This window comes from Meriones unguiculatus, chromosome 10, assembly GCF_030254825.1.
Source record: "Meriones unguiculatus strain TT.TT164.6M chromosome 10, Bangor_MerUng_6.1, whole genome shotgun sequence".
NCBI lineage: Eukaryota > Metazoa > Chordata > Mammalia > Rodentia > Muridae > Meriones > Meriones unguiculatus.
Genome location: NC_083358.1, coordinates 18,988,662 through 19,002,026, shown reverse-complemented (window position 1 = coordinate 19,002,026; position 13,365 = coordinate 18,988,662). Strand labels below are relative to the sequence as shown.

General features: G+C 51.9%; 1 protein-coding gene across 1 annotated transcript in view; it reads left to right on the top strand.

Annotated features, from left to right (window-relative positions):
- Zfhx3 (zinc finger homeobox 3) overlaps positions 1–13,128 on the top strand; it is a 245,130-nt gene extending 232,002 nt beyond the window's left edge. The window contains 2 exon segments of the mRNA XM_060392012.1: positions 2–3,274; positions 7,000–13,128. Of these exon segments, the coding sequence (XP_060247995.1) occupies positions 2–3,274; positions 7,000–8,663 (4,937 nt within the window). The 3' untranslated portion in view covers positions 8,664–13,128.
- The last annotated feature ends 237 nt before the right edge of the window (positions 13,129–13,365 follow it).

Genomic DNA, 13,365 nt, shown 5'->3' with positions numbered 1-13,365 from the left:
GCTCCCCCGCCGCGCCCCCCCCAGCCGGCCCCCACGCCGGCCATCCCCGCCTCGGCCCCGCCCATCACGTCGCCCACCATCGCCCCGGCCCAGCCCTCCGTGCCCCTCACCCAGCTCTCCATGCCCATGGAGCTGCCCATCTTCTCGCCGCTCATGATGCAGACCCTGCCCCTGCAGACCCTGCCCGCCCAGCTGCCCCCGCAGCTGGGCCCCGTGGAGCCCCTGCCCGCCGACCTGGCGCAGCTGTACCAGCACCAGCTCAACCCGACCCTGCTCCAGCAGCAGAACAAGAGGCCCCGCACCAGGATCACGGACGACCAGCTCCGCGTGCTGCGCCAGTACTTCGACATCAACAACTCGCCCAGCGAGGAGCAGATCAAGGAGATGGCGGACAAGTCGGGCCTGCCGCAGAAGGTCATCAAGCACTGGTTCAGGAACACCCTCTTCAAGGAGCGCCAGCGCAACAAGGACTCGCCGTACAACTTCAGCAACCCTCCCATCACCAGCCTGGAGGAGCTCAAGATCGACTCCCGGCCGCCGTCGCCGGAGCCGCAGAAGCAGGAGTACTGGGGGAGCAAGAGGTCGTCCAGGACCAGGTTCACCGACTACCAGCTCAGAGTCCTCCAGGACTTCTTCGACGCCAACGCCTACCCGAAGGACGACGAATTCGAGCAGCTTTCCAACTTGCTGAACCTGCCAACGCGGGTCATAGTGGTGTGGTTCCAAAACGCCCGGCAGAAGGCCAGGAAAAACTACGAGAACCAGGGCGAGGGCAAGGACGGGGAGCGGCGCGAGCTCACGAACGACAGGTACATTCGGACGAGCAACCTCAACTACCAGTGCAAAAAGTGCAGCCTCGTGTTCCAGCGTATCTTCGATCTCATCAAACACCAGAAGAAGCTGTGCTACAAGGACGAGGACGAGGAGGGGCAGGACGACAGCCAGAACGAGGACTCCATGGATGCCATGGAGATCCTCACCCCCACCAGCTCCTCCTGCAGCACCCCCATGCCCTCCCAGGCCTACAGCACGCCGGCGCCCGCGGCCGCTGCAGCGCCCTCCGCGTTCCTGCAGCTCTCGGCGGAGGCCGACGACCTGGCCGCCTTCAGCTCGAAAGCTGAGGCCGGCAGCGACGAGAAGCCAAAGCAGGCCGACCCCCCCAGCGCGCAGCCGAGCCAGACCCAAGAGAAGCAGGGACAGCCAAAGCCGGAGGCGCCGCAGCCAGAGCAGCCGGAGCCGAAGACCAAGGCGCCGCAGCCCAAGCTCCCCCAGCTGGCCGCCCCCTCCCTGCCGCAGCCGCCTCCGCAGGCGCCCCCTCCGCAGTGCCCCCTCCCCCAGTCGAGCCCCAGCCCTTCCCAGCTCTCCCACCTGCCCCTCAAGCCCCTGCACACGTCCACCCCTCAGCAGCTGGCCAACCTACCTCCTCAGCTGATCCCCTACCAGTGTGACCAGTGCAAGCTGGCCTTCCCGTCCTTCGAGCACTGGCAGGAGCACCAGCAGCTCCACTTCCTGAGCGCGCAGAACCAGTTCATCCACCCCCAGTTTCTGGACAGGTCGCTGGATATGCCTTTCATGCTGTTCGACCCCAGCAACCCGCTCCTGGCCAGCCAGCTGCTGTCGGGGGCCATCCCCCAGATCCCGGCGAGCTCCGCCACCTCCCCGTCCACGCCCACCTCCACCATGAACACGCTCAAGAGGAAGCTGGAGGAGAAGGCCAGCGCCAGCCCCGGCGAAAACGACAGCGGGACCGGGGGAGAGGAGCCGCAGAGGGACAAGCGCCTGAGGACCACCATCACCCCGGAACAGCTGGAGATCCTCTACCAGAAGTACCTGCTGGACTCCAACCCGACCCGGAAGATGCTGGACCACATCGCGCACGAGGTGGGCCTCAAGAAGCGCGTGGTGCAGGTGTGGTTTCAGAACACGCGAGCTCGGGAGAGGAAAGGCCAGTTCCGGGCCGTGGGCCCCGCGCAGGCGCACCGGAGATGCCCTTTCTGCCGGGCGCTGTTCAAGGCCAAGACGGCCCTCGAGGCGCACATCCGGTCTCGGCACTGGCACGAAGCCAAGAGGGCCGGCTACAACCTGACGCTGTCCGCCATGCTCTTGGACTGTGACGGGGGGCTCCAGATGAAGGGGGACATCTTCGACGGAACGAGCTTTTCCCACCTGCCCCCGAGCGGGGGTGACGGCCAGAGCGTGCCCCTGTCGCCGGTGAGCAAGACCATGGAGCTGTCCCCCAGGACCCTCCTCAGCCCTTCCTCCATCAAGGTGGAGGGGATCGAAGACTTCGAGAGCCCCTCCATGTCCTCGGTGAATCTGAACTTCGACCAGACGAAGCTGGACAACGACGACTGTTCCTCGGTCAACACCGCCATCACCGACACCACGACGGGGGACGAGGGCAACGCCGATAACGACAGCGCCACGGGGATAGCGACCGAAACCAAATCTTCTGCGCCTAACGAGGGGCTGACCAAAGCAGCCATGATGGCCATGTCCGAGTATGAAGACCGACTGTCGTCCGGTCTGGTCAGCCCCGCCCCGAGCTTTTACAGCAAGGAGTACGACAATGAAGGTACAGTGGACTACAGCGAGACCTCAAGCCTCGCAGACCCCTGCTCCCCCAGCCCTGGGGCCAGCGGGTCTGCCGGCAAATCCGGTGACAGCGGGGATCGCCCCGGGCAGAAGCGTTTCCGCACCCAGATGACCAATCTGCAGCTGAAGGTCCTCAAGTCATGCTTTAATGACTATAGGACACCCACTATGCTAGAGTGTGAGGTCCTGGGCAATGACATCGGACTGCCAAAGAGAGTTGTTCAGGTCTGGTTCCAGAATGCCCGGGCAAAAGAGAAGAAGTCCAAGTTAAGCATGGCCAAGCATTTTGGTATAAACCAAACGAGTTACGAGGGACCCAAAACAGAGTGCACTTTGTGTGGTGTCAAGTACAGCGCGCGGCTGTCTGTACGTGACCATATCTTTTCCCAACAGCATATCTCCAAAGTCAAGGACACCATTGGAAGCCAGCTGGACAAGGAGAAAGAATATTTTGACCCAGCCACTGTCCGTCAGTTGATGGCTCAGCAAGAGCTGGACCGGATTAAAAAGGCGAACGAGGTCCTTGGACTGGCGGCCCAGCAGCAAGGGATGTTTGACAACGCGCCCCTCCAGGCCCTTAACCTTCCCACCACGTATCCCGCGCTCCAGGGCATTCCTCCCGTGTTGCTCCCCGGCCTCAACAGCCCCTCCCTGCCAGGCTTCACTCCATCCAACACAGGTGGGTCCGGCCCCAGCTGATGGTTTTCAGGGCTTGGTCCTCTAATGTGGTTTCCCCGCACTGAGGGGCGGGCAAGCGCGCGGCAGGCGTCCCCAGAGCCAGTGGGCACCTGGAGTCCTTGGACTGTTCTGCGCGGGGCTGGAAGCATCCGCTTCCAAGTATCTCCTGAGGTCACTTTGGTGGTTGTCTGTTACTGAGAATCCTCTGCTAGACTAGTTTCCGGGGAGTGGCAAACCTTGTGGTCATGTGATCCCGCCTGTGTGACTGTTACAACTAGAAGACAGTGGAATTTCCTAGCTAGGTCTGTATGTTGAATCCTGTAGCAACTGGCTGGAGAGGATTGACATCAGCCCTTTGCCCTCACCCTGAGAGCAGGACTTCGCTCTTATGTGCTGGGTGCCACCTCCGAGGGTTCTCTCGTCTTCAGAACAGTGACTAGTGCCTACAGGGACTTGGTTTGGATTCACCGACCGGGAACCTTGTACCGGGTGATGTAGTTTTAGGTTTAGACACGAACACGTTTAATCTTTCAGATATGTGACTAACGTGCACGCTGGGGATCCCATCTACCCTTTTGTTCTCCCTTCCCTCTCTCTTGCTCATCTGGAATCACACACGTTTGCTGCTTGCATGGCCTCTCCGAAAGATGGGGACTTTTTGCAGTTCTTCTGGCAGATGTTCCTTTGGCTCTCCTCATCTGTCTTCACCGGCCTTCTCTTGGATCCGGCTGTCCTTCTTAAATTGGACCTTTCTCTCAAGCATCCTGTAAGGGTTAGGCACACACCAGCAAGCCCAGACCACAAAGGCGTGCGCTCCCTAGTACACTCTAGCCCATCACAGCGCCGCCTTGTCTCTCCAAGGCTTGAAGCTCCTGTTGCTCATTTCCCAGAGAAGTCCCGGGTTAAATTAACATAGTGAGTTTGCTGGTGTTTAACAGAAGACGAGCTACTGCATTCCTGTGCTCAGTTTCTTACCAATGGGACCTAGAAAAGAAAGCCTCAGGACAAGGGTTTTTGTGTAAATACACAGACTGATGCTGAAGCCAGCAAGGCATAAACCTGAAAACAAACTCTGAGAAGTGGCCAGGCATTTGAACTCTCCTTGCAGCCCAGGATAGTGGCAGGAAGGCCTAGTATATATAATGATGTAAAAAAAAAAAAGAGAGAGAGAGAGAGAGAGAATCGGGACCAGCAAGATGGCTCACTGGGTAAAAGCACTTGCCATGCAAACCTGATGACCGAGATTAGAATCCACATAAAAATGAGCCAATGGGTTGGTGCACATCTGTAATCCCAAAATGCCAGATGAGAAGTGGAAACAGGAGGTTGACCCGGAAGCTATGGGTCAGCTAACCTGGGTAGAGCTGGGCAGACATAAGAGAGACCCTGCCTCCACAGGGAAGAAGGTGAGCAAACTGATTCCCAAAAGATGTCCTTTGGCTTTCACAGTGCCACTGTATGTTATATGCGATTCCACACACCCACACGTGATAATAAAAATTTCAAAGCAGAATTAGAATGTCTGCCGTACCCTTGTCTTACAGGTGAGAAATCTGAGGCCCAGAGAGGTCAAGGCCATTCAGCAAGCTAGGGTAGGAGCCAGAGCTCCCGAGCCCAGGCCTCCCGGCTCCCAGCGCTTCCACAACCCCCAACAAGAGCCAGTCAGTCATCCAACAGCTCTATGCGCTGCCCAGGTTCTGACCACTCAGAGCGGACTAGGGATAGAGAGATGTGCTCACCATCGGAGCAGCCAGATGTGCCAAAGTTACCAGCCACCCCATCTGCCACAGCTTGCAGACAGCTCCAGGTCTGGCACGGGAGGGAAGGAAGCTGTGTGTATCAGATACTGTACGCCAGGCCTGAGGCTAAGCTCTTGCCATGTGGCCATCCCTTTCATCCCTGCAACCTTCCACTGTAGAAGGCCGAGGTTCTGAGAAGTGAGGCAAAGGTCAGACATCTGATGTAACCCGCACAAGGTCAGCCTGACTGCACAGTAGCTGAGTTTCGGGGGGATGAAGTGCCTTGCCCAGTTCTGATCTTCCAGATCAGAAAGCCAGCGCCCCAGCAACAGCGCGAGGGCGCGTTGAGCAGCTGTCGAGTGAGGCCAGGGCAGGACTTGGTCAATGGCAGGGGTTCCGTTAAGTGTTCCTTAAAGTCTGGATCTCTTGGTAGTCCATCAGTTGCACGCACACGCTCTCTGCGTAAGGCCTCCTGACCTGAATCTTTCTCTGAGGCCATGGGTGTGGGCAAATCCACAGGCGTTCCTCCTGGACAGGCCCTCTGCCTGCCGCCACACAGAAGGTCGTGCCCGGAGTGTAGAGTTCGTAATCCCAACTCTGCCTCGCCTGTGCCAGTTTAGCCAACAGGCCTTTGAACTTCCCTCAGTAACCAGCCACATCTTCTTACCTAGTCTCAGTCCCCAGTGTATGTTAGGTTGCCCATAGTGGCTCTGCTCTTTGGCAACCCTGCTCTTTGCTTCTTTGATGTGGAGGTTTCGATACGCTGTATCATTCGAGCCGGCAGGGTCTTCATCCAACTCTGGGCTTTGAAGCATTGGTGTCTCCCCCCCCAACCCCCATTAAGATGGTGTCGTGCTACACAACCTCTGCCTCAGCTTTCTGGGAGAAGGTGGTCCTGGTGAAATACTCAGGAGCTGTGAAGTGGCCTGTGGTAAACGTGGAGGTGGGCCGGGGCCCGCGTTATCAGGTGTCTGTGTCGTCTTGGCATTTTACACTTGTGAACCCTGCTCCTTCTCAGCACCCGCCATCCTGTCACAGCTGGGGCTTGGTGCCCTGTCCGCCGCAGTACTCTGTCCCATCGCCCTGGGCACAGCTGTGAAGGCCAGAGGCTCTTGGGCCCCGGGGTGGGTAAAGTTTTTTGCGTGTAGTGGTAGGTTAGTGTTGAGCAAGCTCAGAGATAGACGGGACTGTTCGTTGGATGGTCTCAGGATTATATAGTCCGTGATCGCCGGGAAGCAAACACAGAGAAGTGACTGGGACAGGCCCAGGTACCTTGGGAATGGAGGGTGCTACCCAGATTGCAACCCCACAGGCCGTGTTGTGTATCGTTTACACAGAGGCTGGAGGGGGTGGAATTCTGCCCCGTGGAATTTCTGCTGCGCGTCAGAACCGAGGCCCTGGAGCCATTTCCCCCGAATGACTTGTTTTCTTCCTCCCCAGGCTCTTCCTCTATCTTCTCGCTCATCTTCTCTTCGCTCCCCTAAAGCGTCCACTCAGATGCAGTGGTGCAGATGTTGAGGCCGTGTGTAGACGCTGTTGTGACTGTTCCTGGGGCCTTGGAGTCCTGCTTGGGTTTTCTCCTGTGGCCATACTAGTTCCTCAGCACTTTGGCCACAGCTTTGGCTTACCTGAGTCCCGGTTGCCAGAAACTAATCCGTGCCGGGCAAAATGAATGGAAATTCACGGCAAGGAAAGGTGGGCTAGTGAGTGCTGCCGTTGGGCAGAGAGATGCTGCACGTTTTCCTAAGTGGAGGAGCATGGAAGCTGATCCAGATCTGTGTCTTGATTTAAAAAAAAAAAAAAAAAAAATGCATGGCCAGCTAACCCTGATCGTGGCAGGGTAGTCTTCGGCCAACACTGGCTCTGAGAGGGCCCTTCAGGTTTAAACATCCGTGTCAGTGCCAAAGGCAGCACTCGAGCTTGTGACTTACCGCCCCTGTGGACTGACGCTTGATTTTTTTTTTCTTTCTGTCTCCATTCCCTTTAGCTTTAACGTCTCCTAAACCGAACCTGATGGGTCTGCCCAGCACAACAGTTCCTTCCCCTGGCCTCCCCACGTCTGGATTACCAAATAAACCGTCCTCGGCCTCGCTGAGTTCCCCGACCCCAGCACAAGCCACCATGGCGATGGCCCCTCAGCAACCCCCACAAGCCCAGCAGCCGCAGGTGCAGCAGCCGCAGCCGCCGCCAGCAGCCCAGCCGATACCCACACCGCAGCTCCCCCTGCAGCAGCCGCGCAAGGACAAAGATGGCGAGAAAGCAAAGGAGAAGGAGAAGGCGCACAAAGGGAAAGGGGACCCTCTGCCCGTCCCCAAGAAGGAGAAAGGGGAGGCCCCGACAGCGGCCACGGCCACCATCTCGGCCCCGCTGCCCGCCATGGAGTACGCGGTGGACCCAGCCCAGCTGCAGGCCCTGCAGGCGGCCCTGACTTCGGACCCCACCACCCTGCTCACGAGCCAGTTCCTCCCCTACTTCGTGCCAGGCTTTTCTCCTTACTATGCCCCCCAGATCCCCGGCGCCCTGCAGAGCGGGTACCTGCAGCCCATGTACGGCATGGAAGGCCTGTTCCCCTACAGCCCTGCCCTGTCGCAGGCCCTGATGGGGCTGTCTCCAGGTTCACTGCTGCAGCAGTACCAGCAATACCAGCAGAGCCTGCAGGAGGCTATTCAGCAGCAGCAGCAGCAGCAGCAGCGGCAACTACAGCAGCAGCAGCAGCAGCAAAAAGTGCAGCAGCAGCAGCAGCCCAAAGCAAGCCAAACCCCAGTCCCCCCGGGGGCTGCCTCCCCAGACAAAGACCCTGCCAAAGAATCCCCCAAACCAGAAGAGCAGAAAAACGTCCCCCGCGAGGTGTCCCCCCTCCTGCCGAAACCCCCCGAAGAGCCAGAAGCAGAAAGCAAAAGTGCGGACTCCCTCTGTGACCCCTTCATTGTCCCAAAGGTGCAGTACAAGTTGGTCTGCCGCAAGTGCCAGGCGGGCTTCGGCGACGAGGAGGCGGCGAGGAGCCACCTGAAGTCCCTCTGCTTCTTCGGCCAGTCTGTGGTGAACCTGCAAGAGATGGTGCTCCACGTGCCCACCGGCAGCGCTGGCGGCGTTGGCGGCGTTGGCGGCGGCGGCGGCTCGTTCCACTGCCTGGCGTGCGAGAGCGCGCTCTGCGGGGAGGAAGCGCTGAGTCAGCATCTCGAGTCGGCCTTGCACAAACACAGAACAATCACGAGAGCAGCAAGAAACGCCAAAGAGCACCCTAGTTTATTACCTCACTCCGCCTGCTTCCCCGATCCCAGCACCGCATCTACCTCGCAGTCTGCCGCTCACTCAAACGACAGCCCCCCTCCCCCGTCGGCCACCCCGTCCTCCTCGTCCGCTTCCCCCCACGCCCCCAGGAAGGCCTGGCCGCCAGTGGGCTCCCGGGCCTCGGCCGCGAAGCCCCCTTCTTTCCCCCCTCTCTCCTCATCTTCAACGGTTACCTCAAGTTCATGCAGCACCTCAGGGGTTCAGCCCTCGATGCCAACAGACGACTATTCGGAGGAGTCTGACACGGATCTCAGCCAAAAGTCCGACGGACCGGCGAGCCCGGTGGAGGGTCCCAAAGACCCCAGCTGCCCCAAGGACAGTGGTCTGACCAGTGTAGGAACGGACACCTTCAGATTGTAAGCTTTGAAGATGAACAGTTACAAATGAATTTAAATAAAAAAAAAATTAATAACAAACCAATTTCAAAAAAAAAAATAGACTAACTGCAATTCCAAAGCTTCTAACCAAAAAAACAAAAAAACAAAAAAACAAAAAACAAAAAAAAGGAAAAAAAAAAGAAAAAGAAAAAGCGTGGGTTGTTTTCCCATATACCTATCTATGCCGGTGATTTTACATTCTTGTCTTTTTTTTTTTTTCTTTTAATATATAAAAAAAAAGAAAGAAAACACAAACCCTCACCCTATTACATTGTGCCCTTTTAAAGGTACTATTGGTCTGGGAACCTGAAGCCCGCAGGGCCTGCCTATTGTCGTTGGAGCTTACACCCCTTGTATATTTGTATCCCTTTGAGAACTACCCACCTTGATAGCACAGAGAAGCCCAGCCCGGCATGCACTGTATGGGAAAGCACTCCACCTCGTTACCGTTTTCAATTTCTTGCTATCTTAGCATTCAGATACCAATGGCTTGCTAAAAGAAAAAAGAAAAAAAAAAAAAAGAAATGTAATGTGTTTTTATTCTCAGGTCAATCGCTCACACTTTGTTCTGTTTTCAGAATCATTGTTTTATATGTTTGTTTTGTTTTGTTTTTCTCTTTCGTTCCAGAAAAGTTTTTTGTTTTGTTTTGTTTTGTTTTGTTTTGTTAATTTAAAAAAATGGGCAGAAAGTATTTCAAGAAAAACAATGTGAACTGCTTTAGCTTTCTGGGGATTTTTGAGAATAGCTTTTCTGCTGAAGCCAATTTCAAGGGGAAAAGTTAAGCACTCCCACTTTCAGAAGAAAGAAAAAAAAAACCCACACACAAGAGTGTTGAGGACTTGTAGCTTAAAAAAAAAAAGAGTTTTAGAAACTGACTTTCTGTATTTATGGTAGGTATGACCATTTTTGGTGGGTAGATTGCTGCATTGGGAACGAGCTGAAGCAGTAGACTTAAACCCTTTGTGCATTTAGCTTTTGTGTGGTCCAGCAGCAGCTCCTAACTTGATGTTGTCTTGTTCATCCCTAGTGGATAGGTTGCAATCTGTTGCTTCATCCAAGCTTCTATTCCTTGTGTCCCTTAATTCAACTTTGTCTCTCTTTCCTCCCCCCCCCCCAACTCCCATCTTCTACTCTCCCATTTAAAGTGGCTGCCTTCGTTTCTTGGAGGGTGGCTGTAGAATTATTTTATAAAAGCTAAAGAAAGCATTTCAAGACGATTCTAGAGATAATCAGGATCCTCACAGATTATTTTTGGTTGGGGAGTTGAGACTCTTTGGAAGGCATTTAATTCTAGTTACCTATGTCTGGTAGCCCTGAGCATTGACTATTTTACTTATCCCTCCTTTGCTTTTTATTTGTGCCCCTTCTCTTCCTCCTCCTCCTCGTTCCTCTCTCTCTTCTCTGTCTCTCTCCTTCCCTCTCCCTCTCCTCTTGATCTGTGGACACTTCAAATATTCTTTTCTTGAACTAAGACATTCGTTTCAGTCTGTGTAATTGGGGCTGTGTGCTTTTCTTTCTAAGATGTTTTTTGGATAGAGACTTGGTCTTGGTTTTTGTGTTTGTGTCTTTTCTTTCCTCTCTCAGAAAAAGAAATTTCATGCTTTAAAAAAAAAAATCCAAAGACACACCCTTTCACTGCTGATGCAGAAAAGGGGGAAAGGGTTCTTGTTACTTGAGAATTTGTTTCTGATTTAAACAAACAAGACTTAGTTTAATAAAAGAAAGAAAGAGTAACACAAAAGAGTTCCCAGGTTGTCAGGCGCTTCTTCTGCACTCAGAGAGGCAGTCGTCAATGACAATTCCAGATACCAAAAGACACATTTTTTTACTTCAAAGTTTTGTCCTTGTGTTAGGCAGTCTGAGCGGCGAGTGATCCAGAATGCAGCCAACAAAGCCAGATAGCAATGTACAGAGAGAGAGAGAGAGAGAAAAAAGGAAACACGTGCATGAGGCACTTGTGTTTATGTTAATACTCACATCCCTCCGTCACAACACAATGCAACACACACCCTTTTTCATCTTAAAAAAAAAAAAAAGTCCGAACTTTAAAAGGAAAACTTAGTGCTGCTAAAACTTAACTTTTGAAGACACATAGACGCTTTGCTATTTCACGTTCACAGCCAAACGCCAACAGACACAATGTCCCCTGTCCCCAAAGTGTGAGGTCCCTCGCCCCGCCCCCACTCTCTTCCCCATGTTTCAAAGGGAACTTTGAAGACTGTGAATCCAGGTTCCGCTGGCCACCTTCCAGGCTTCTCCCCCGAGCCGAAGCCACTCATCCACTTTGCAAAAGACTGGAGCATTCCACCATCTGAAAATTGTCATTTTTCTTATTCTTTTTTTTTTCTTTTTTAGCCGGGACTATTTTTATGAATTTGTTTTTAGTTAAAGAAAGAGTAGATCCTGAACTGTTGTACATATTTCTAACTAGGCTGATGCACAGTGCAAATTCCTTTTTTTTTTTTAATTTTTTTAAAAGTAGAAATACTAAAAGAATACCATCTTAACTATTCATATCAGTATCCAGTTGTAGCATAAGGTGTCAAAAACAAGTACGCAAAACACTTAACTGTTTTAAATAGCTATTTCCTTTTAACAAGAATTCTTGTATTTCTCCCTGTGTTTTGAGATGAACACTTTTAAATTTTAAAGTTGTACAGTTTTTTGTTTTCCATTATTTTATCTTGTTTGTAACTCTATGAAATATATATATATATTTTTTGCCATTTAACTGTTGTATGTTACTGTGTCTGTATCTATAGAAAAAAATGTTTGTTTTGGTTCTCTGTGTGATACAGTTTAACACTAGCTTTACCTGTCAAATTCTGCTAGGTCTTCTCTGAAAACTGTTATTTTTAAAATGATATTGCTTGGTAATAGTGCAATTTCTACCCTCCCCAACCCCCCAACCTCAAGTTTCTTTGTAACTCCGCCAGCCCTTGCCCAGTGATTTTTGTTTGTTCTGTTTCAAGCTACTATCATCTTCCATCTGTGAGGCAGAGTGGATGTCGGTGTTTCACTGTACCATGCCTTGACCTGTGGGTGTGTTTGGCAACAGTAAGGCGGGTTGGGGTAGGACTGCTCAGCATGCTTCTAACCCACCCGTGTTCCCCAAACGAGGTGTGTGACTATTTCAGCCTGGAGTGGCTTTCCTCTCCTCTCCGGTCGCGCCACCCACATGTATGTTCCGTCAAAGAAGAATCCCTCAGCACCAGCCCAGAAATAGCAAAGCAGTCAGTGATGGTGAAGAACGGAGGGCAGACAAGAGCCGGTCACGGCTGTGTGGCCACAATGTACGTGTCACAGCAGCACGGAGCGCGAGCTTGCTACAGTGCTCAGCTGTTTAAATGGATCTCCCTTGGGAGAGTTTACTCCTGTCTGCTGTTGGAATGGGTGGTTGAGTAGACCATCTCAACTCACTTTTAAAATTAGTCTGTAACTCTCATTGGCACTTCTTTTTTTAGTTGAGGGCAGGAATTCACCCCCACCCCGCCCCACCCCGTTCCTTCATGATGTGGCTCGATGCTAGACACTATTTGGCATACAGCACCAGGATACCTGTTAGAATTGGAGTTATTTCATGCGTCCTTTCTCCATCCCTCCCTAAAGAAATGTAAGAAGGAACACACACGTACAGACACACGCTTACTGCATCTTGGAAGTTTGTTTTTTTTTTTTTTTATAATTAAAAGCTATTTTAAAAAAGATGAATGTGGCCAAAGTTTTACACAATTGAAAATAAAGTAAAACAGGCGGCACGTGTTAAAACCTGAGTTTATCAGGCATGGCAGGAAGTTGCAGGAGAGAGGCAGTGACCCAAGCCAGTGCACTTGATGTTCATGGACATATATTTTTTTTAAATAATAAATTAAATTAAAACATTTTAAATAGAAGCATAAAATTGAGTTGGTTGTTTGTTGGCGCTGAGATACTGCCCACTGTGAAACAAAGCTTTGACTAGTTTTTGTTTTGTTTTGTTTGTTTACTTTCTTCAGGGGGGGAGGGGGGCAAGTTTGGGTAGGAAAGAAAGCATAAATGAACGTGACCCTGAGGTAAAGAGGTATATGAACAGCCTTTGCAATGTACAAAAAAACAACAACAAAAAAACCTACAAAAAAAAACAAACAAAAACAAAAAAAAAAAAAAACAACAAAAAAAATAGAGCAAGTGAAACCAAAAATGATGTTCTTGGTGTTTTTTCTATAATGTAGTCTTGTTAGCTTTTTTGTTACTGTAAACGACGCTGATCCCTGAACTGTACCAAAATACATGGAGACTAACAGAACCACAAGGAACTCTCAACCTGAAAAAGAAATTTGTCACAAAAACTTTGTTGTCATAGTTAAGTTGATTGTAGATGGTAATTGAATATTACTCCTTTGAAAATATTTCATCAAGTATGTTTCCTGCTCATTGTGATACATTAAAAAAAATATGAGCAAAAAAAGTCCTTGTCTGGTACCAGATTTGTGTGCATGTATGGGAACATCCATGAAAGAGGTGCCTGAAGCTGGGGAGAGTGTCCTAAGGCCGTGTGTGCCAAGTGTACTTAGCCCAAGGTGGGTGAGGAGGCACACGGGCCACAAATAGTCTCCTGCGTCTTTGGACTGGCTATTTTACCGGACTGCGCAGAGTAATCTGATGCCTTGGAGGGGTCCTGCTGCAGAGAAACCTCGCAGTTAAC